General features: G+C 34.4%; 1 protein-coding gene across 1 annotated transcript in view; it reads right to left on the bottom strand.

The window, feature by feature from the left end:
* Positions 1-6,898: 6,898 nt before the first annotated feature.
* Positions 6,899-25,985, bottom strand: part of LOC128546006 (uncharacterized) — a 50,009-nt gene continuing 30,922 nt past the window's right edge. The window contains exons 6-9 of the mRNA XM_053517316.1: positions 11,166-11,243; positions 9,740-9,980; positions 8,241-8,513; positions 6,899-7,159 (exon numbers count right to left, since the gene is read on the bottom strand). Of these exons, the coding sequence (XP_053373291.1) occupies positions 6,912-7,159; positions 8,241-8,513; positions 9,740-9,980; positions 11,166-11,243 (840 nt within the window). The 3' untranslated portion in view covers positions 6,899-6,911. The remainder of the gene's footprint in view (positions 7,160-8,240; positions 8,514-9,739; positions 9,981-11,165; positions 11,244-25,985) is intronic.

Here is a 25,985-nt window from a genome sequence, read left to right as displayed (position 1 = left end):
TCTGCGGTGAACTACGTTGAACTACGCTTAAGTACGGGCAGCCTCGGATAACTACGTTTAGCTACGGATCAATTTTCATGACTATATTCACATTAATAACCCAGTCACACATACGGCGCGCATAACTACGTCTAGCCACGGATAGAAACGTAGTAGTCCGTATCGATCCGTACCTGAGCCGTACGGATTGGTACGGATTGATACGGATTACTACTGTAAGGTACGGCGCAGGTACGGATCGAAACGGATTAATACGTTTCTATCCGTGGCTAGACGTAGCTATCCGCGCCGTATATGTGGCTGTGGTATAAGGGTCGGTAGGTCTCATATAAAGAGGCCACGTGTAGCCAGCTTTTTCATTACGATTATCTTTAACATCATGTCAAACTACGGCAAGGTACGTTTCGGTACGGATGACTACGTTTATAACGTTTAACTACGGAAGAATAAGTTTCAAGTTAGGCTAAATTTACGCTCAAATGGCTACGGATCGCTCAAACTTTTGTTCATGTTCAAAGTCGTATCAGAGAAACTTGCAAGTTTGGGATAAGTCTTGAATACGTTTTGACTAAGTGTTGATACGGACTGATACGGATTACTACATTGAGGTACGGCTCATATACGGATCGAAATGGATTACGACGTTTCTATCCGTAGCTAGACGTAGTTATCCGCGCCGTATGTGTGACTGGGGTATTACTGGTTAGAAATTGTTCGAACAAATTGTTAACCAGATATTAAAGAGTATACTATATTTAGGAATTTTGGCTCAAAGTTGGGGAGAAAAGGTTAACATTTTCAGTTAGGAATAAGCCCATCCCACCCCGCCCCAACCTTAATCAACCAAAAAACAACAACTCTTATGTAGCCGCCTGTTTTATAAGGAATAAGAATGAAAGGGACAGATACTGTTTCCAAAGAGTTTTCACGTTGTTTTTTTTTGTATTTAGTTTAGCAATTCTGTATGCTATTTGTACTTGTTAGTTCTACAACGGTATTTTATCATTTAGCTTTTCGACAAATTTACTATAGGTAAATCAATGTGCGTTTTAAAGCCGTGGTATGTCTTGTTTTATAACGTGAAACCATTAAATGTATCAAAGCGCTTGTTATTAACAATAAAATATTTGTATACTACCTGCAAAGAATTTGATTTTTGACTAGGTCTGGGCACTTGCTGGTATAAAGCTGACATGCATGTAATGTTTTAAATTGTATTGTATAAGCTGATATAACAGTGTGTCAAAAAGTTCATGAATATATTATGACAGACATTTGCTGTGCAGAAATTTTCATGAGTAGATGAATACAAGCATACGTCCCTTTTTATACCCTCACCAAACATGTTTATAGGAGTCAGTTATGTCCCGTCGCGTCGCGTCGCGTCCAGTCGCGTCGCGTCCCGAAATCTATTATCTCAGTTACTACTAAATGGATTTGATTCAAACTTAAAGTAGATGTATCACTTTATCACCCACATCATGTGACACAAGGTGCATAACTCTGACACCAACTTTTCATGAATTATGCCCCCTTTTACTTAGATTTTAAGGTTAGTTTTGATGTATTTTTACTATATCTCAGTTATTACTAAATGGATTTGATTCAAATTTAAAACAGATGTTTCAAAATATCATCCACATCATGTGACACAAGGTGCATAACTCTGACACCAATTTTTCATGAATTATGCCCCCTTTTGCTTAGAAAAGAAGGTTAATTGTGATGCATTTTCACTATATCTCAGTTATTACTAGATGGATTTGATTCAAACTTAAAATAGATGTTCCACCTTATCATCCCCATCTTATGACACAAGGTGCATAACTCTGACTCCAACTTTCCATTAATCATGCCCCCTTTTACTTAGAATTTAAGGTACATTTTGATGCATTTTCACTATATCTCAGTTATTACTAAATGGAATTGATTTAAACTTAAAATAGATGTTCCACCTCATCTCCACATCATGTGACACAAGATGCATAAGTCTGACACCATTTTTTCATGAATTATGCCCCCTTTTACATAGAATTTAAGGTTAAGTTTGATGCATTTTCACTATATATCTTCTGATTGGCTTAGAGCCAAAGGGAAGTAACCTTTTTTAAAGTTTTATTCTGAGTAACTTCCCCTCAAATTCCAAGAATAAGTCTACTTTTAGAAATTCTATTTTAAGATTTTCAATATAGATCTATTGGGTTTTTTTCTAACGTTTTTATTATTAGTCCTATGTAAAAAGTAAAGACATTTTTCTGTGGTAACATGTGTCGGTAAGACATTCTTTTGTATTCATTTTTAGTGTATCTCTTCTCTTATAGTAGAGACTTTTATATTTACCTCATCCCTCTTACTGGGCACATATACTAGTATTACTTAAATGTGCCGAGGAAGCCCAGGATGAAGTTCTCAAAAGTCGATTAAAACTTTTTAAGTATTAAGTATCTTTTTACGTTTTATATTATTCTAAGTATTTCTAAAATTACTTATGGTTGATTGTTGCCATTCTTCTTTGACAGGACCGTATGGGGGGGGGGGGGGCGGGTATAAGTCACTCCTGTGACAGTTCTTGTTCGACTTGTTTTCATCCATTTAACTTTCGTTAGCGACAAGGCTGTTAAATAGTCAAGCGTTGTTGTCCTCCCGCAGCTCTTGTTGTCTGTACAATAACTGGACTTGTGGAATTGAATTGTTTGCTAATGCAGTTAAATTTCGTTCGCTTGAACTCTGATAATTCGAACACCGCCCTTCACTGAAACTCATCATCGGGTCCAGGCAAAATTCCTGTAAAACGTATATTGTTCAATGGCTCGAACTGCTGGTAACTCACAAATTTTGCCCGTCCATTCGAGTCGAACTTTGACTGTAGATGGGGTAACACCATAACTTCAGCTTCTTTAATAACTGAGTTATCTCCCTTTCTACCGTAAAACAATAGTTAAGGTATTAGGCCCATAATAGAGTACCTCCTTTTTGAAGAGTATTCAATTCCTACCATAAACCTACTTTGACTGCAATTCTCAAGGGGGCGTAGGTTCAAGCCCCACTGGGACCATTTTTTTTTCTTTATTTTCCTTTTTTTCAAGTAAGTTTTTACTTCTTTCAAGACTTGTTATTGATTTATTGTACAAAAGTGGGAAAAATTCATTTGATAAGCGATTTCTTGCTGTTCAAAGTAAATTTACCTCTGAAACAGAATGGGTAGCGTTAGACATCTTTAGAAATACTGAGTTACATGCGGTAAAAGTTCTCTATTTTGCCTTCATTCTTTAGATTACATATTGTGGAAGAAATGTAGGTAGGTTTTACTTCTGCCCCAAGGTTATTTTTGAATGAAGTGAGCAAAATTGAAAACAGACCAGCAGGATTCGACCTTAATTTTTCAATGTTGGAGTTAGAATTCTGTCTCATTAAATCCGTTTACTGGAGGCACGCTAGAAAAAATGACATTGACAGTTTCATTTTAAGTTTTATAATTGTTTACCAAACGTTTGATGTTTCTTTCATAAAAAATAATGCTGTAATGAATTCTCTGCAAACATTTTAGATAAAGGCCGTCATTTTGAAATTTGTCTCTACTGGAGCTTGGGGAAATACTATAAATTACACAAAATTTATAAAAAACGGCACGGTAAAAGTTTTTAAAAATTTGCAACACAGTGCGAAGCACATTCAACTGTAAGAATATACCAAGCAAATGCCATTTTTCAAACATTGCTATTAGGGGCCTAATACCTTAAAAGTTCTTACGTTTAGCTGGTTATGTATAAGCGTTTTACCTCATATTATTCTACATGTTTATTTTTAGCTGGACTATTTGAAGAATAAGTAGAGCTATCCTACTCACCATCGGTGACCTACGGCATCGGCGTCACACCTTGGTTAAGTTTTTCGTACCAGTCCACATTTTGACAAAGTCTTTTGAGATAAAGCTTTGAAACTTTCAACACATGATTACCATCACCATGTCCAGTTATAGGCAAGAGCACATAACTCCATCAAGGATTTTGGCTGAATTATGACCTCTTTTGACTTATAAATCATGGTTAAGTTTTTCGTACCAATTTAATTTTGACAAAGTCTTTTGAGATAAAGCTTTGAAACGTTCAGCTCTTGTTTGCCATCACCATGTCCAGTTATAGGCAAGAGTACATAACTCCGCCAAGGATTTTGGCTGAATTACGGCCTTTTGACTTAGAAATCTTGGTTACGTTTTTGTACCAGTTCATATTTTGAGATAGAGCTTTGAAACTTTCAACACTTGTTATCCATCACCATTTCCAGTTATAGGCAAGAATACATAACTCCACCAATGATTTTGGCTGAATTATGCCCCCTTTCGACATAGAAATCTTGGTTACGTTTTTCGTACCAGTCCACATTTTGACAAAGTCTTTTGAGGTAAAGCTTTGAAACTTTCAACACATGTTATCCATCACCATGTCCAGTAATAGGCAAGAGTACATAACTCCATCAAGAATTTAAGCTGAATTATGGCCCCTTTTGACTTAGAAATCTTGGTTAAGTTTTTCGTACCAGTTCATATTTTGTGTACAGTGTTTGACATATGGCTTTGAAACTTTTATCACTTATTCAGTATTATAGTCTCTATCTGTAGGCAAGATGGCATATATCTGTCATCTATTTTGGCTGAATTATGGCCCTTTTTGGACTTGGAAATTGGTTCTGTTTTCATACAAGTCCACGTTTTGTCAAAATTACTTGACATATGGCTTTTAACATTTGAACACTTATTTATCATCATGATTTCCATCTGTAGGCAGGAATACATAATTCTGACAACTATTTTGGCTGAATTGTGTCCCTTTTTGGACTTGTAAATCAGTTAATTGTTTTTATACCATTCCATATTTTGTCTAAACTGTTGGACTTTGAAACTTTGAACACTTCATTACCATTGTGGTCAAACATTGCCATTTAGTGCAAGACTTATCGAAATCCACAAATACAGGAACTTGGTTTGTCTTATCTATTTTTTTTCTTTTGTCTGAAAATCTGTGGTAATATTTTGACCCCATTCTTCAATCAATTCTTCGAATAGTCGAGCGCGCTGTCATCCGACATCTCTTGTTATGATATATTTAGAGAAATAGTTTACATAAGATGCACTCCAAAGTTTGAAACTATTAAATTGATCCCGCTTAGGTTAGGTAATTAACATCTTGTGTCACGACTTCATGCTCTTTGTTTTAAAATATGTGTACACTTCCACATTGAAAAGTTTCAAACTAGTTAATAACGCGTCTTAAATCCAGTTAACCAACATTTCGATTTTATACCTTACAACAGCTACAGCCTTCAAGAGAAAACAGTGCCGAATGACCTTGACCTTCAGCTTTTGATGTGAATTTAAATTGTCATTGTTTAAAAATTTATCTAAAGAAAGAATAAGGGAAAAAGGGGCACATTCTTTATTATATGTCACTGTTTTCTAATGGATATATTAATGCAGTTTTACATGGGAATATCAATACTACTTTTGGGGACTTCGTAATTATCTGTCCGAATATCATGTTGCTTAAAATTGTAAAGACCTGAAAAACATTACATATTCCAATGTTTTTAGTGTTTAACACAGACATGGTTGTTAGTAAATATTTGAACCAAGTTTCTTTGTTCTACAAAAAGATAAACTGAGAATTGACCTTTCTTTTTATTTATAGGTAAAAAATGAGTTGGTTCCATAAAAGGAAATGCCATTAATTTTTAGCTCACCTGAGCACAAAGTGCTCAAAGGTGAGCTTTTGTGATGGCCCTGTGTCCGTCGTCCGTCTGTCCAGCGGCGTCGTCACAATTTGACTGTTAACACTCTAGAGGTCACAATTTTGACCCAATCTTAATGAAACATGGTTAGAATGTTATCCTCAATAAAATCTTGGACGAGTTCGATATTAGATTATCTGGGGTCAAAAACTAGGTCACCAGGTCAAATCAAAGGAAAAGCTTGTAAGCACTCTAGAGATCACAATTTTGACCCAATCTTAATGAAACTTGGTCAGAATGTTACCCTCAATAAAATCTTAGAGAAGTTTGATATTGGGTCATCTGGGCTCAAAAACTAGGTCACTAGATCAAATCAAAGGAAAAGAGTCTTAACACTGTAGAGGCCACATTTTTGACTGTAGCTTCATGAAACTTAGAGAAAATGTTAATCTTGATGATCTCAAGGTCCAGTTTGAATCTGGATTATGTAGAATCAAAAACTAGGTCACTAGGTTTATGATCTTATCTTAATGAAACTTGGTCAGAATGTTAAACTTGATGATCTATATGTCGATTTTAAATCTGGGTTGGGTGGGGTCAAAAACTAGGTCACTAGGTGAAATCAAAGGAAAAGCTTGTTAACACTCTAGAGGCCACAGTTATGACTATATCTTTATGAAACCTAGTCAGAATATTTATCTTGTTGATCTTTAGGTCAAGTTCGAATTTGGATTATGTTGGGTCAAAAACTAGGTCACTAGGGGTAATCAAAGGAAAAGCTTGTTAACACCCTAGAGGCCACATTTATGACTATATCTTAATGAAACTTGGTCAGAATGTTAATCTTGATGATCTTTAGGTCAATAGGTCAGGTGAGCGATACAGGGCCTTCATGGCCCTCTTGTTAATCTTTTGTGCCTTTAACTTGATTATTCCGCAGGTGTTTGAAGCTCAATCAATGAAATATATATACAGTTTAGATCTCATAGTATATTAAGTGGGCGGGATATGATAATGCATATACATTTATTAATAAAGCTTCAAACGCCTGTGATTATTCCCACAAGCAAGGACTTCGATGTCCTTGATACAATTGATAGATCGAAAGTAGTCTTTCATTAATATAGAAGAAAATTTTTAACATCAGGCTTTTCTAACGTAGAAAACAATACAATTCTGATCTACGCTTATTTCTGTTCACATATAAAATGTCCTCGGCAATTGCAATTCAAGTCAGACCACTTTAAAGGCGTCTGAGTATGTTTCTTGTATATGCTGACGCAGTCTTCGTCCTCCCCGTTGTGCAATACATGATTCGGCTCGCCCCTACCCCAATCAGCTTCTGTCTCCAGTAATGCTTGACCATTTGTCCAAGAGAAATGGTTATTGTTTTTGAAGTTTTTGGCCCCTATCCAGTAGAAAGTGAGATTATAATCTGAAATTGTGAATGTTGACAAGTCAGTATGTATCTTTACAAAACTCCCAAATGCAACCCAGAAGCTTATTTGTGAATGCAAGTCTGGTATTCCCGCAAACTTCTTGTTGAAATTGTAAATATGCCGGTAGCAGCTATTGGAATGGTTAGCTGTTTCATTTATATTTGACAATATTGGTTTCAAATGAAGTGTTTAACCTGCTTATACGCAATTAAAAAAGAAGATAAACTGCCATTTTGTCTGTGAGAGAATAAACAAAATACTACATAGCATAAAATACGAGTACTATGGTCTAGTTACAATGCGGTCATGTTTCGTACAGCGTTAAGAAAATAGTTTTAATAAGTGTTTAATAGCACATGTATAATTATGGTAATTCAAACAAATTATAATCGCATGAAAAGACACATTTACATCATTTTCATTCTGAGGATTTAACCTGTTCCACGTAGCTTGACATTTAAAAAACCTAGGCAGAACCTTAGAATCGGATAATTAAATTATAGTTCAGTCTTTTGGAGAAGCCTGGGAGAAGCCTGGTTTTTCCTTTGTTTATTAAAGAAATAATAAGTTCCCAAGAGTGGTTTATCGTAGAATAACCCGTGTGTTTCGTTCTTATGCGTAAGAATATATCACATAGGCCGTACTTATGCGTAAGAATATATCACGAAGGCCGTAGGCCTGAGTGATATATTGTTCCGCATAAGAACGAAAAACTCTGGTTATTCTACGATAAGTCACACTGGGGAACTTGTAATTTCGATTCTAACACGACATACTAGTATCGAAATGTTAGAAAAATAAAATGGTAACTACTTTTTACGACAAACTACACTTCGTGCTGCGCACTTGGATCATTCTATACATAGAGAATGACGTCACTACTTTGCACGCGCATGGGTTATCGCAAAATAACCGTTGATTGATTTTTCCCTATGTGTATATAGGTTATTTGCTGGTCGTGTTAGAATTAATTATTTAACATTAGAAAGTTGTGCGCATAACAGCATTCTGGTACATTCCTTTTGCATAGTAAAACTGTAGCTGTTTAGACGAATCGAGTTACGTAATTATACTTACGAAAATGACTTCGTAGCCAGCCTCTTACTAAAAAAGCCTTTTCCTGAGTATCTAAAACAGCAAGATCACCTCCCTCTGCTTTGCACGATGCTCGAGCGTCATCCCAGGATACTGGCCTATGATGACTTGCAACATGGATACAAAGCTGCGCATGCGCCTTCTGTAAATAAACGTAATTTCTTTTGTTGCAGTACGAATTCGTAGACGATAGAGTTTTCATAACTGTAGTAACGGTATGCAAGTTTGGCTTCGTTGTAGCTGTCTGTTTTTTTTCTAATGAAAGAAAATTTCCAAACTTGGTTTCTCTCTTTCTAATGTTCCATAAATTAACATGATGATGACATACTCATAAATATAAGGACGTAACTGTTACTTACGACCTTTTATGACTATTAGTACAGATGGAACGCAAACTTTTATTTTTTGACCTAAGTCAAAGGCCATAACTCTGGTCTTGCCAAATGAAATTTAAAAAAAAATCTGCTGCCCAATTTCACATGCTGGATAATATTCCTACATGGTTTCATGACTCTAGGTGAAATATGTACACAGCATAAACTTTTAAGCAATATATGTGTTTATTTCACTAAGTCAGTGGGTATAACGCTGGTCTGGTCGTGTAAAATACCAAAGAGAACACTATGTGCGCAACTTCACATGCTATATAACACTCACCTAAAGTTTAATGACTCAAATACCTTTTTAGATATATGTGGCACAAACTTGTATGCCCTTAACGCATACTTTAGATAATCAAGGACAATAACTCTGGTCTGACTGAAAGAAATCCGGAACAAAATCCAAGATGCAACACTTCACATGCTGAAAAATACTCTTAAGATTGTTCATGACCCTAGGTCAAACACTTTTTGAGATATGTGAGACACAAACTTGTACCCCCTTTTACACAATCATGTTTTTTACTATCAAGGGCCATAACTCTGGTATGGCTGAGCGATATCTCTAATAAAACCTAAGGTGCACAACTTTACATCCTGAATAATATTCCTGTGATGTTTCATAATTCTGGGTCAAATACTTTTTAGATACATGCGACACAAACTTATGCACTTTTATGCATATTTTTGACTACGCCAAGGGTCATTACTACGGTGTGGCTGTGTGAGATCCAAATTAAAACATCAGGCAGGGGCACAAAAGGTCGCATCTGCCACTTACAACCTGTAAAGATTGCATATTATGTGATTTTGGATATAACAGTTTTATAGTAAACAGTTCGTAAGGTGGCAGATAGGACCTTTCATTATTGACGACAGTAAAAAGCCGTATAAACATTTTTTAAATACCACCTGCTCGATAAGTATATGGCAATCGGTACTTCCTTTTTGTGATTACAATATGGATATGAACAGTTTGAAAGAAACCTGTGAAACAAAACATACAGTTTTCTCAAATGTACTGTTGTTTCAAATATTTTTTTTTTATTTCTGGGACGCCAAATACGTTTCGCTCATACGTAAATTTAAATGAGTCTATACCTTCTGTCGTATTATCTTTCAGAGACCTAGTTATCAAGGAAACTGGTAGCTTTGTTGTTTGTCGCATAGGTTGTCGCTGAGTGGAATGTTTATCTGTTATCTTTGCATCAGAGGTGTGTGGATGTGATGTTGTCATGGTGATGTTTGAGGGAGTTCCACAACGATCGTTACAGAAATCTGTATTGCAGCATATAGGGTTACAATTTTGATTGCTGAATGCTTGTGTTAATGCAATACATGCCTGAAAACAAGCATTGGTCTGTGTGACGGTTTACAGTATAACATGTTTGTGAACTATAGACTAAGTCTTGAATATTGGCAGAAACGTACCACAGTGCACGAGATTAAAATAATAAAATAGAATATTCAACATAAACACACATAAACATGTAACTTTTAAAATGACATCGATAAATACTGCTTTATAATACACCATATCACCATTGCAACAAAAGTTAGAAACATCTATTGTTTGCTTCAGTTTTTGTTATACAATTTAATAAGCTGCTATATACATAACTGTGTTTCAATATTGTAAACGTTTTGGTCTATTCCTTTTGACTTTTATTGATTCCGATACTACAGTGCTAGTACACGTTGTTATATTCTAAAGACATTGGACTCAAAACTACTGTTTGTGCAAGTTAACATTATTTTCTGTTGCCTGTTGCAATGTAAAATGGCAGAAACGGGTAAATTTGACTCTTAGCATGGTAAACAAGTATTCTCTTTTGTTTTCAGTCAAAAAGTCCTGAGTATCTTGAACTTTCAAACATAGGTTAAGATTGCTAACTTCAATGTAAAAAGGGCTGTCAAAATCATGGGATGACTACACAAGCTCAATCCAAAAAAAACAAAGAGAGAGAGAGAGAGAAGAGGGGAGAGAGGGAGAGGGGGGGGGGGGGGAGAGAGAGGAGAGAGAGAGAGAGAGAGAGAGAGGAAGGGGGGGGGGGGAATGATGATGATGTCTGACATGTACACCAAATTCGCTCGCAGAAAAGGTTAATATTTCTTGACTGTACATCAACGCAAAAAGACAAAAAAAATATATTTTTGTTGGGTTTAACATCGCACCGACACAATTATTGGTCATATGGCGATTTTCCAGCTTTGATTTTGGAGGAAGACCCCAGATGCCCCTCCGTGCATTATTTCATCACGAGCGTGTACTTGGGTAGAACCATCGACCTTCCGTAAGCGAGCTGGATGGCTTCCTCACACAAAAGATATATACACGCAAAAGCATAATAGATTTTGACGCCGAGGAGGTTGGTCGATGTATTATTCAATTTCGGATTAGCTATATCAGAAATTGCTGAACGTGTATATGCATCTATAAATCTCTTCTTGTTTGTGTATGTAATCGCGAGGTTTGACAGATCCTAATAATGAAACATTTCTACACTTCATAGAAAGTAATATTTACCGCTCGTGTTTCACATTGACCTCTGTACAAAGTGCTAGGGCGGCCACCAAATTCAACGGGATGGTATAAAATGCACAGCTGAAAATAAAAATCTTGTCACATCAGGTTTTGGAGGCTTATCTTACCACCATGTACAACACAGCCTGTACATACCTCAAGAGCAGCTCATTTATACCTGTTATGCTAAAATTGTTAAAACTTGTATTTTGTGTAAGTGATCTTTTGTATCAAATATTGTAGTCAATGATTTTTTTGTGATTTATTATTATGAAAAGTAGAAAAAAATGTTTAGAACAGAGGAACATATCTAACTACTAAGATGAAATGAAGTATACATAATGTGCACTATTTTAAAACTCTTATGGTGGCAACAATCACTTATTTATGTATTCAGTTTTCATTAAAGGTGCCAAGTATATAGTTATTACCTCACAAATGGAAAAGTTTCTTGTTATCCAGATAATTATCTTTAACAGGACAAGAACCTGCATGTAAGTTCCAAAATTCTTGCCATCAAATAAATTTTCAGAAACAAGCGGATTTGTGAATTTACCCTGATAGCTAGTTCACCTCGAAGGGCGGTTGGGCACGGGTTTGAGACGTACTGACGTGAAGCATTTCATTCTTGTTATCATAACATTACTGATTAACTGACAAAATCTAGAGGTAACGTAAAAGTGAATATGTTGATGGCCATACAGTTCACTACAAGACAGTTTTGACCTGTTACTAAAGTCAATAACACGAAGCTTTCCTATTTGCCAGGTAATACTAGTCACTGAATAAGTGACACTTTAAGAAAGAAATCCCGATAAACAAGTGGCTAATATGTGGTTGGCAGAACTATGCCAAAATATTTCTCCTCGTTTCACAAAAGATATTTAGTTTATGTCAAGTATTGTGAAATTATGAAACTTGTGTAAATGACCCTCTTTCAAACTGTAATTTTCAGTTACAACAGTGGTAGTCTAAATAGTGAGACCTCGGGTAGACCGATTTTACATTCTGATATTTCATGTTGTCTACCTTGAGAGGGATATCGACCAGTCAAAAATATGTAAAGATATTCAAGTACAGTTATTTGGACTGCAACAGTGGCAATGCGTTGCACGTTTAGTAAACTGTTGTCTTTATGTAGATTTCAAAATATGACTAATGGCGAAATGTTCAGTCATTTTCAGGTAAATCAAATCATTCATTGTTTCAAAGTACATATTTTTCTCAGTATTGAAAATAATGAATAAAATCTACAGGAAGGTCGGTTGAAAGCGAAGAGCAGAATGCAACCAAGCAAAATGATTGCAGATTTGGTCGGATTTAGTCTATACATGAGAGGTATTGGAAAGTGCAACACCCATCACGCCTCCATAGTAACGGATAGTAATGATTACAAAGGTGAGTAAATATAACACTGAACCCAAGTAAGGGATTTTTACACGGCGTTGTAATAGTTAATAGTCCTCTATGACATACGAATAATTTATATAATCCACGCTTTTACTTCGATTAAGAGAATAGATAAAATGCGTACTTCATTTTTGCCACAGATAGTAACATTGGTACAATCTTCGGGGTTTTGCACATCACACGTGTAACAGTACGGACCGCGTTGCTCAATGGGAATTTCTGAAAAGGAAAGATTATTATCTTATTTGTTTGTTTACACGTAAAATGTATATTTCATAATGATACTTATCATCATAAACAGATGATTGATATCTAAAGCAGTGCCGTTTAAAGTAACTTAAATTTTATCACCATATATAATTACGTAAATATAGTTTCTCAGTCTGATGTTATTGCAAGCTTCATCATTTTTAACCTTCACCCTGCTAAATTTCTAAATTGGACTGGTCCATCTTTCAATTCTGGCAGTACCGTTTATTATTCGAATAGGTGGTCACTGAAAAGTTACTGACTGAATAGCGAACAGTGCAAACCAAGATCAGCTTGCACGGACGTGCAGAATCACTTGCCGCCAGTTGGCTAAAGGTTGAATACTATTTACCTTTTTCGTCTTTTGACTGGTTAATTATAACCTAACACCTTGTGTGGTTTGTCTAAGGAGTATTTAATTAAGTTTAATTTAATTTTTGCACGCATTATTTATACAGCTTACTCATTGGAACTTCTTGCAAATCCTTGAATCGTGCTAGCGATTCTTAAATGATTTGCAAAATGTCCCAATGTAGTTTATATCCATATATATTTAATCCTTACATTTACCTTTTTACAGTAGCTAAAACTGTTGAAATAATAAGTGGCTTGCTTTACATAAGTATCAGAAAATCAAAATAAATATCAGGATATCGATCTTTTCAACAACTTAATAGAACAGCCAGAAAGATCCGCTAAGTTTAGTTTTAATTAATTTTCCGATAAAAATAGAGTTCCTGGAATTTATTTAAAATATCATAAAATCATATAGAAGTGTCGATTGATTTAACGTCAGAAAAAAATAGCTTTTACTATAATTTCATTTTCTTTTTGAAATTCTGGTGCCAAGTTTTGAAAGAAGTTTTCTAAAGTCATGTTTTTGTGTATAACGCCAGACTGCTCGAAAAATCTAACAGAACGTGTCATCCTTGATATTATTACACCAATGTTGTTTGTACGAAAATAAACGCTTATTTTCGTTCCCATACCAAAATCTGTAAATATGGGCTGTTCCAAGAGAAATCCTGTATAAATGACAAGATATAATTATTGTGAAATACTGAAAAATCACTGTTTTTCTTAATGTTTATGCAGAAACTAGTATATTGTAATTTAGTTATCAATGGCATATCAAATTCTACAATAGTTTACAATTAAATGTAATTTGTGTGATCATGACAACCAAAATACTAAAGCACATATGCAAAATTAAAATACAGAGGTGAAAAGATAAAAGGCAAATGGTGAAACCAAAAATACAGGTTTAAGTTATTTTTCATTATAATCATTTAAAACAGTTTCTAAGTATTCAGATGTATTATGTTTAGTAAGTTATATGTAGAATCGGTTGCATTAATAACCTTGAACGTACACATCTTAGTCACGTGATCGTTTGGTGTGGTCGTTCAAAATCTTGTGGTGTAAAAATGGATTTTAGATGGATTTAAACAGTTTTTTAACTAGTAAATTTAGAACTGGATATTAGAATATTGAATAAGGAATACACATATAAATTTACATGGGGAAAGGAAAACGGATAAGAACTGAAAAAAGGAAAAACAGTAGTGAAGGAGAGAACAATGATCATACGCTAAAGGCGGGAAGGTATAGGTCAAAATCTGGCTCGGATTCTAACCCAGTATTAGTGAGCGAAGTTCTTAATCAGACTAACGGTATTTTGTACAATAGTGAAAATCTCGATAACAGTGTATTTGATCCTTCATGTGTTCCGATTGAAGAGTCAGTAGGGCAGTCCAAAACTTCTGAAAGCACGCACGCAAGCAAAATGGCAACAAACATAAGCAAGCAAGAAACAAGTAATGATGATCTTCTAGCATATATGAAGAAACTAGACACAAAAATCACTAACATGGACACTAAACTGCAAACGCTAGAAACACTAGAAAAAAAAGTTGATAGCTTGAAAATGAACTAAAGAAAATATGGACAAAACTACATGGCATGGACCAAAAAAACTAATGAAAGGATTAATTCAATTGAAGAAAAAACGGATTCTGTTGACTTTGCACTTGCGCAAACTGCAAGCAAATTAACACTTTTAGAAAAGCAAAGGGAGAACTTACAAAATGATGTGACATACTTGCAATCGCAATCTATGCGAAATAATCTCATTTTCTCTAACATACCAGAGGACCCTGCGGAGAAAACTGAGGACACAGAAATCAAATTAAGACAATTTATGGTTGACAAAATGAAAATTGCACAGGATCTAGTGGACAGTATATCTTTTGAGAGAGTACACCGTATGGGCAGTAAATCAAATGGACGCTATCGTAGTATCGTTGCGAAATTCACTCTGTACAAAGAGAAGGAATTAGTACGTAAACAGTGGAAGGCCCTATCTGGTACACCATACTTTGTAAACGAACAACTCCCAAAAGAAGTTGTCGACAAGAGAAAGAAACTCGTCCCAAAGATGAAAGCAGCCCGGGAACAAGGTAAGACCTCATGGATATCCTACGACACCCTTTACATCGACGGTAAACCTGTCAGAGACTAGGAGTTCGCTGGGGATGAACTTAAGATCCTTTCCTGGAACATAAATGGGCTAGGTAAAGCCAAAAGAGACAGTATTGAGCTTGTAGATATATTATCAAAACATGACATTATTTTTCTGTATGAAACGTTTGCTACCAAAGACAGTAATATTGCTCTATCTGATTATGTAACTCATAATTTTTATAGAAAATTCCAGCATCGTAGAGCAAAAAGACCGAGTGGTGGAATTGCATTATATTATAGGGAATCAATTGCTGATGGCATTTCTGTTGTTGAAAATAAATATGACACTCTACTTTGGATTAAACTAGATAAAACTTTTTTTCATACAGAAAACGATATTTATATATGTGGTGTGTACCTCTGGGGAGAAGATTCCCCGGCTTACAATACAGTAAACGTTGATCTGTTTGACTGCCTTGAAAATGATGTTAGTCTTTATGAAACCCTAGGTTCGGTATATTTAGCAGGCGATTTTAATAGCCGAGTGGGTGATAAACATGATTTTATTATTTGTGATCGTATAAATCAGTCATTCGATGATGACTGTTATGTTCCCGACAAGTACATAGACCGGGCCTCAATGGATAAGACCTGTAATACCCATGGAGTTAAATTAATTGACCTGTGTCGATCAAATAACCTCCGCTTAGTCAACGGGAGATTAGGTAGTGATTGTAATACTGGAATGTATACATACGTTTCGCAAAACGGCGCGTCCGTTATTGACTATGTTATAACCAATGAAATTAATTTTTCAAATATAAGTTCTTTTTGTATACAAAGTATGAACGAATGGAGTGATCACGCTCCCGTTACTTTTTCATTATACACAAATTATAGCACACCTGTTTTAGAAGAAAGTGTTAGTACTAGATATAAATGGGCAAATGACCTACAAAATACCTTCCGGGTAGGTCTGATTGCAAAATTACCTGACCTTAATCGCCTTACGAGCGATATTGATAAAATGATCGCATGTCCATTAATACTATGTTAAATAGTTTTACAAGTCTAATTAGGGAAGTAGCAGATCCACTTTTTCCAAAACTTATATAAGTAAAAAGCGTGTTACATTTGCAGATAGTTACTCTGTAAGTGATGCAGACTGGTTTGATGCTGATTGTAGATTATTAAAAAATACATACTTAGATGCATTGAGTGCTTTTAATAGTTGTAAAAATTTAGCCAGTAGGCAATATTTTTGTCGATGTAAAAAGGAATATAAAGATTTAATTCGTAGAAAAAAGAAAGCTTATATTAAAATGAAATACTCTGAAATTGAACGATTGCGGTTTTGTAATCCCAAGCAATTCTGGAAACATTTTAAGAAAAAAAAAATATACTGGTACAAAAGATGATATATCTTTAGATGAATTTAAAAATTATTTCGAAAATTTGTCGAACAATGTATTTCAGTCCCAAAATGATGAATGTAAAGCTTTTTGTAATGAACATGATTTTAATTCTTCGGACTGTAGTTATGAAGAATTGAATGTCCCCATTACATGTGAAGAAATACAGAAGGCTGTAAAGTCGCTTAAGTCAAACAAAGCTGCAGGTTCAGACTGTCTTTTAAACGAGTATTTTATTGAATCTATAGACGTATTGTGTTCACATCTTTGTGATGTGTTTAATGCTATTTTAGAGTCTGTTTTTTTCCCGGACAAATGGACAGAGGGTATTATTGTACCGGTATTTAAAAAAGGTGACCCCAAAGTTGTAAATAATTATAGGGGAATAACTCTAGTTAGTTGTATGTCTAAGTTATTTACTACAATATTAAATAATAGAATTGAAACATTTTGTAACAATTATTCAGTAATTTCTGATTGCCAGTTCGGTTTTAGAAAAGGAAAGTCTACTGTTGATGCTGTATTTATTCTGCAGTCTGTTATACAACATTACCTAAATAATAACAAACGCTTATATGTAGGATTTATTGATTTAAAATCCTGTTTTGATAGTATTTGTAGAAATTCACTATGGTTGAAAATGTACAAGTGTGGCATTCAAGGAAAAATTCTGCGCATTATAAAGGATATGTATGATAAAGTAAAATCATGCGTAAGATGCTGTAATTCATATTCTGATTTTTTTCCAGTATGCAATAGGCTTACGTCAAGGGGAGGTAATTTCGCCTATACTCTTTTCTCTCTTCGTAGAAGACCTTGAATTGTACTTACAAGGCAATTTTAGTTCTGGTTTATTGATTGACGACATTGTATTAATTCTATTACTTTTTGCCGATGATATGGCAATTATGGGTAAAACTCCGGAAGATCTGCAGAATAGTCTTGATTTATTACACACATATTGTATACAATGGGGATTAGAAGTTAATGTTATGAAAACTAAAATTGTTGTATTTAGGAAAAGGGGAATTACTTTCGCTAGAGAAAGATGGTTTTACAATAACCAACCGATAGAAGTTGTAGATTATTTTAATTATCTTGGTACAGTTTTTAACTATACAGGGAGTTTTGTGTTAAACCAAGAACATTTGATTGGTAAAGCATTAAAGGCTTTAAACGTTTTATTGTATATTCTTGCATAAAACCTTTGTTTTTTGCCGATTTCGGGCATGCACAAACAGGGAAAAAACGTGTACAAACAAGGAGATTCTCGTGAGCACGCGCTGTTGGTGAACGTTTTGAATATGCTGTTGCGGGTCCAACGTAATTAAATTATGGATCCCGAATCAATTTTGGCCGAAGTCGAAAGGTCCGAGATTTATGAAATCTTTTCATCTGCATTTTTATTAAAAATATCATTTTTCAACCTAACTTTACTTTAACTTGTAATAAGCGCTACCTCTCTTGATACGCGACTGCATTGACGTTCCTTATTATTGTAGTATTACGCGTATTTGACTCGAAGTAAGTTTACACGCCGCGGCGATTTAATCCCTGAAAATGATAGGCAAACAACATTTACAAAAATTCAATTTCGTTTTCCAAATTAATTTGAGTCGAGAAAGTTGACATGCTAACTTTAAATCTTACACTAAAACTTTTGAAAAATGTTTGTGTCTACTTTACACATCTATGCAGTCTACTGATGTAGTAATGGTGTGTAATGTAAAGCATAAACATGACGAAGCGTAAAGTTTGAAGGATTTTTCCATAGTTAATGAACATTTGATGAACAGAAGGTATTTATTATATATTTTTCAATTTATCTGTAGATCTCACCAACCATGTTTGAGTTTATAAATCCAATCTAAGTTGATTATATCTATGTTGGAAAAATTCAAATTTTTGTGTTTATCAAACTTTGATCGCGATGGGGTGGGGTGCAAAGCAAAATTTTCTAGTTATAGGCCTAGAGATTTCATTTAACGACATGAAGAATATAGGTATCGATACCAGTTTCTATTAAACGACAATATTTACATTTAAAAAGCGTAAGGGACAGACTATTAATTTAAACCAAGCAGAATTGTGTTCTGTCGGCACCTCACCTGCAAATTGTGTAAAGACAGGATGCCCTTTTCTCATAATTCCGAGCCTCTAAAGCTAAACTTCCTACCGATATATCGGAAAAAGGGGGAGTCATTTTACATATATTTAATATTAAAGAAATTACCACAACGAGAATGTCCGTTCGACATGTATAAAATATGCACTGTTTCTGTATGCCCTGGAAATGCATAAATAAAACATGTGTCCATAACAACCTGAAACGGCCGACTTCGATCGGCTAATGTCAGCTGAATAGTCTTGTTTTTTCGATATTTCCAGCACTTTAGTTATGTTTTATGCAAGAATAGCGATAACACACGTTTGTTTCGTGAAACAACATCTGCAGAATCCCTCGGGCTATGTTGGTGCACTCGCCCTACGGGCTCGTGCACCAACCAATCCCTTGGGATTCTGCAGATGTTGTTACACAAAAAAACGTGCGTTAACCCTACAACTGTAAAGATTTTGATTTTAAACCAAAGTTATTATGTCAGTTGTTTGATTCTTTTGTAGGCTCTATTTTGTCATACTGTTCTGAAGTATGGGGCCACAATAAGTCAAAAGATATTGAGCGTGTACATATTAAATTTTGTAAAAGAATCTTAAATGTTAGAAGTAGCACTTGTAATGCAAGTGTTTATGGTGAGTTAGGTAGGCACCCTCTATATATTGATAGATATGTGAGAATGATAAAATATTGGTGCAAATTAATAAATACTGATAATATTATATTAAGGAAAGTCTATGAACTAGGTGTATCTGATTGTAATATAGGTAAAAAAAACTGGGTATCGAATGTTAAAAACGTATTAGATATGTATGGCTTTTCTGAATATTTCAATAATACTAGTTTGATAGATTGTAAAATGTTTCCAAAGATTTTTAAACAAAGACTTATTGATAATTACATGCAAGAGTGGTTTGCATCTGTTGAAAATAGTGCCGTGTTAGATCTTTATAAAAATTGTATAACAACTCTCACATATAAATGTTACTTAGATTTATTACCTAAAAGTTATAGATTTTTTGTTACAAGAATAAGAATATCTGCACATACTCTTAGAATTCAAACTGGTCGATACGGACAAAATAGAATACCACGTAATGAACGATACTGTTTATGTTGTAACACTATAGATATTGAAGATGAATATCATTTCATTTTAATATGCCCATGTTATATAGATATTAGAAGAAAATACATTAAGAAGTATTATTATAATAGACCATCGATGTACAAATTCATTGAACTTATTACTACAAATAAAAAGAGTATACTATTAAATCTTGCAAAGTATATTAAAGAATCTGTTAAAACTAGAAATATGATTATGAATGCTAACAATTAATATTAACATATGCGTCTTCTATTAGCAACTTTAACAACACATTTAAGCCTACTTGTTGATAGAATTATTATAAATATATTATGAATGTTATATTATAACTGTTCATCCTCCATCATTAAACATTACTTTTTGTTGTTTAATTATTATATTATTCATAATTATCATATGTTTGAAAGATCATGTTAACGTGACATTGTATTATCAAAATATGTTGTTTATTATGCATGACGATGTACCATGTACAAGTCTTAAATAAAATTCTGTTCTGTTCATCATTCACAACTACGCCAAACTGCTTTCACGTCTCTAAATGCCTTCAAGGACTTACTTTAAATCATTGTAAGTCTTGAAGTAGTGAAGATAATTTCTTCAAATTTTCAGATTTGAAAGGTCAAAGAATGCACTTTATGAACAATTTGTTATCTCAATTTTGATTTTCTTTTTGTCACGAATACAGGTTTTCTTATGGACCGGCTGATTTTAAATCTGTATCATAAGCATAATATAAGAAATCAACTGCAAACTTTCGTTATATGACATTAGCTCATAGATCTTGTTTGAAGTAAAGGTCAATATAACTGATAAATATTGAAACATCGAGGTATATAACTGGCAAAACTCTTCTTACTCATGCCATTGTTCTCATTATTAATAAGCTATTTAAAATACATATACGAGACGTCTGTATCATATTCATATATCTAAACAGGAGTTCTGTTCTACTGCAAACTTATTTTATACTTACCGTGAGTTCCGCATCCCTTCATGTTGCAGAAATCACCGCACAGCATTCTCTACAGGTTAAGATATCTGTTGAGCGTGTATTCAAAATGTTCGCTGACCTTTTACCAATGAGAGGTATCGAAACGGAAGGACATTGCTAGTAAAATAAATTTTATTTTTTGATATTGTCATGTTTTATTTTTAATATATGAAAGAGCAGTGTAATCGACTTAGATAGAAAACAATACTGATATTTAAATTTCTTTAGCAGTTGTTAACATCCTTTGATGTTCTTCTTTTGTCACAAACCATATCGACATTTATATAGAATTATATTCACATCTAGACGAAGAAACCATTTCGAACCCACGTACGAGTTTCAATTTCAAAACACCATTCACCCCGTATGTTAAAGTCACGTACTGATTTTGGTAGACAGCCGGAATTGAAAGCTACATTTCTGCTTGGTGTTACAACTTGTTCCGTGAAACAAACCTGAAACATAGTCGGAAATACTGATTAGGTATTAAACAAAAGTAGCAGCTTTTGTAACCTTTACCCTGCTAAATTTCTGAAATGGACCGGTCCGTCATCCACTCTTGGTGGTACCACTTACTATTCAAAGGGTGTTCGCTGAAAATGTATTTGCCGAATAGCGAACAGTGCAGACCATGACCACGTACTTCCAGGCTGATCTTGGTATGCGCTGATCGATCGCATGCCGCCAGCAAGCTGATTGTTAAGTTATTATAGATTCATTATTTTATCCGGTTGATGGATATTTTTACAAAACACATTATTTTCTAAGTGCTTTCATATTTTTCACCTTTAATTGCTTTAACAAATTACAGTAAAATATTGTTCAGGTTTCATGCGTTGTCTGCATTTTGGCTGTCAAAACAAATAAAGAACATTATAAATATAGCATGGGTCTCTCCCTATGTTTTATCATCTGATGTGTCAACCTCTTAAGGTTTTGTCCCATTTTAATTTGTTGTCTTTTCGTATGGGAAGATGAATCATGTGACTTTTTATTAATGCTTTACCTCTCTTTTACAGACAAGAATGTACACTTACGGCCATGTCTAACCCGACACTTTTTAAATTCCGCTTTCTCGAAAATGGTTCAATGTATTAGTTTGAAATTCTACTTAAAATTGTTTGGCTACATTAGTTGTACAGAAATTATAAAATATTTCAACCGTGACAATTCAGCAGTTTTGCGCCTGGTACTTGCACGATTTCAACACTTTGGAAGAGGAAATTTTGGTAAGCAAATGTTTCGATTTCTATTTTCATTTAGTTACTAGTATTTCACAATTCTATTCACCAAAATCAACATAATTAAGCTGTAAAAATTACAATGGTTAGGACGAATATCCAAGAGAGCGGTCGCGCAGTATCGGCATGTTGCAAGCCGAACATCCACTCAGACTCGTAAGTAAATCGGATTTTATTTATATAACGAAATTTCGACTACAAATATTTACAAAATGAATCTGTTCACAATAAATTATAATACTGATGTACATTTATCAGTAAAATGTAATATTGAGCTATTTTCTTTATAGGTTGCACGAGTATTTGGCCCTTGTGCAGGAATAGAGAAATATTCCTCAATGGGTCATCCGGAACTACGTGCTGTCGATGAAGCAGATGTGTGTGCATGGGAGGACACACGAAGTATTAATTTCTCGTACAAACGTATAAACTGTTCTGTGATTGAGTGACTTTTCACATTGTTAGAATTTTGCGGATTTTACAGTGATATCTTTATCTGGTTAGTTTTATACCTATATGTTTATCAAATGGGATTGTATTAGGAGGAAGTAAGTCTAATGTGTAAAATTACTTATATTCCAAATTTGAACGAAAGCCGTTCACAATTAATCAAACTACATGGCATTAATAGTATAAAGGTGTTAGAAATGGCCCTAAGTGTACTGTCTGATGTGTTAAGTTACAAGTCCGACAAAAGTTTCAATTCAATGCAATAAATGTATTTTGGTCATTACCTCATCAGAATTGCAAATTGTCAGCTTCGAACAGTCACGTGGGTATGGTACATGTTGGCACTCAAAACACTTTGTACCATAACCTGTAAAATATCAACACGTTTTGTTTAATATTACACTCAAGATGAATGAATGTATGAATGTTCGAAAAAATTCGTTCTGATGATATTCTTATAGGGTAATGCAGGCTACAGTACTACACTGTCAAATTGTTGAAAGGTATGAAATAAAAAAATCGATATAGCTGTATCATATTAGTTTACGATCATTACCAAATTGAAGAAATATTGTTTTCTAAACATCAAAACAAATGCCATGAATTTTGAGTTGTGTCTTTTTACGTATTGGGCTACTTTTACATGTTCATATATCGCTTGTACATTAATACTAATACTGTAATGTTTCCCGCAATTTCCATTTTGGTATGCATTTGAAAAAAACAACTGGAAAAGTTATCGCTTAAAAAGAAATAAGATGTAGTAAGGTTTATTTAATCAAAATATAACCTCAGAAATGTGTCATTAATGGAAATGCATCCCTTGATACAATAGGAATATGTTAATAGTAGGTTGACCCGGGATGCTATATTCGGCTCTCGTGGATTTTGCCAGGTCGGATCACAAGAGGGGCGCAAGCGCCGAGTGTGATCCGACCTCGCACAATCCACGAGAGCCGTAAACAAAATCCCATGTAGCTACTGTTATTTTATCGATCGAAAACTTTAATGTTCAACGATGTTAAAATAGAACGGAGCGTAGGTTTTGTATATGCTATTTATATACAGAACTGTCTCAAGTAATGCATATTAAATGAAAGTATTACGGCAACATGCAATTCGAAAGGTACAATACGCATTTTTTCTGCCTATTCGTATTTCCTTTTGAAATACAAGCTGTATTTTAAACAGAAACATGACGTATTAAAAAATTATAATTGCATGACTACACTGGCCATAGTTTTATCAGATCAGATGATTCCCACGTTGTCTGAGTGGTGAATTGTACGCAAAACGAGTGGACGAAATGACCATTTCCGGTCTTGTAAATATGGATTGAGGTAATATTTCATTATATACCGGATGAGTGCACCTGGAGTACAAATGAGTCCGTTTCTTAGCACATGTGTTCATTTAGCTGAGATTTGTGCCGTCTTTAAAGTCCGAAGGGTTAAGGCCAGTTTTGTCATTTTTGAGAATATCGCGTCATATATTCAACGAAAACTTACTGAAACACCTAAGACAATGCATGCGTATTTTCACTGAATTATTCTGGTGTGTCCGAAAACCTAAAACAACTCAGCTCCGAGTGTGTCGCTACGCCACGCTCTCATCTTGAAACCGTTCTGTTTCTTACTTGCCAAGACCTATTACTCATAAAAATGTTGTTACCTCGCAAAAGTTGTTTGTTTAATTTGGGTTTAACGCCGTTTTCAACAGAAGTTCAGTTATATAACAGCGGATACCTCACTAAAAATAATCTATAAAACTTTCTACAGATCTGACATTAAGCTAACCTCGCCATTCTAATTTATTATATTTCCATTTTTTCCGCTGCACATTTGACATTTTTGGACAGTTTCTGCAGAAACTATCAAAAGATTGCTGAGCTTTTCTAATGCAATTTTGAAAGTATTGGGAAGAACACTTGCATTATCACCTATATAATGTAACACACAATTAACGGATGTATCTCCACCATCGAGATATCATAAAATCACCCAAAACAATGACATACAGTCTATTTAGTTACTTTTCGTTTATTTTTACTCTCTTCAAACAGTGCATTGCGAATTAATAATTAATATATTGTGCATAAAAACTGTTCTTACAAGAAAAGAAAATATTTATACAAAGACCTATACAGACCCCAACAAAATGATATTTTAATCTTATGACACCTTGAATGATCGATTATGAACTAAATTTCGTAAGTCATTAGGGAAACCAGTGCAGGTACCTTTTGTTACAGATATTGTTTGTTGACAATGCAAAATCGTCCAGGAGCACATATTTTCTCCGTTACGGCTATTAACTACTTGTAAGAGCTCATTTTTGTTAACCGGAAGTAGCAGATAATTGACTTTAGCACGTTTCTCCGAACGGCTTTTATAGGTTACAACACAAAAAATAGCTGTTCTTCTTTATTTTATATAAAATTGATGAATGGCTGCAGCCATATCAGGACCCATTCTAAATGTCTGTAACTGACATTTTCTTGAAGAAACCATAGATCTGTCATCTGATTTCAACAAACAATTGCAAAGAAAATAAGGAAAATAACTCTACAGAGCAAAAATACCGACGACTCTTTGGATCCGCCATTTTGTGACCATTTCTTTCGCGCCATTTTCATATTTAGTGTATGTATGCCAAAAATAAAACATTTTCTTGCATACCGGACAGGACTGCCCCATGTTTTCACCAGTGCTAGAAAGAATAAGGATCCTGCATGTTTGCCTGTATAAGACAAGGTTTTTCCCTAACCGAGGGAATGTGTGGAACAAAAAAAAAAGCCCTAGTGAGGTTAATTATCCATGCTGTCCAGAGGGTTGGGAAATAGTAGTGATTCACAAGCAGGCATGTAAGATAGATCGCGATGAAAATTTACTGGAATTACAGTAAACTTCACTTATTAGGAATTCTGATATAAGGAACACTCGGTTATAAAGAACAGTTTTCAATTCCCCGATCTAATTCCTTCTTTATTCAATGAAAAATCCTCGGTTATAGGGAACACGGTTATAAGAAACACTCGGTTATAAGGAACACTTTTTCCAGTCCCAAAGTACGAAATTATATGGAAAACCCCTCGGTTATAGCGAACAGACATAAAGAATAAAAATTATTGAAAACCGGAAATAATCAGGAGAATCGCTGGTGACGTCGGAGTAACGTCGGCACTTGCACGCGCTTTCATGCACATGAATAAACACAAATTATTTCATTTAGAATTATGATCTTTATTTTGTTAATTCATGGATACGATAAAAAGAAAATATATAATATCTACATTAAATTTATCAAATACTAGACGATAGTAGACTTATATTTACTCTTAAGATTATGTTCGAGAGCTACATGTATTAGGTAGGTGA

The sequence above is a fragment of the Mercenaria mercenaria genome, chromosome 11 (assembly GCF_021730395.1).
Source record: "Mercenaria mercenaria strain notata chromosome 11, MADL_Memer_1, whole genome shotgun sequence".
Lineage (NCBI taxonomy): Eukaryota > Metazoa > Mollusca > Bivalvia > Venerida > Veneridae > Mercenaria > Mercenaria mercenaria.
The sequence above is the reverse complement of the archived record's forward strand: the minus strand, read 5'-3'. Positions and strand labels throughout refer to the sequence as shown.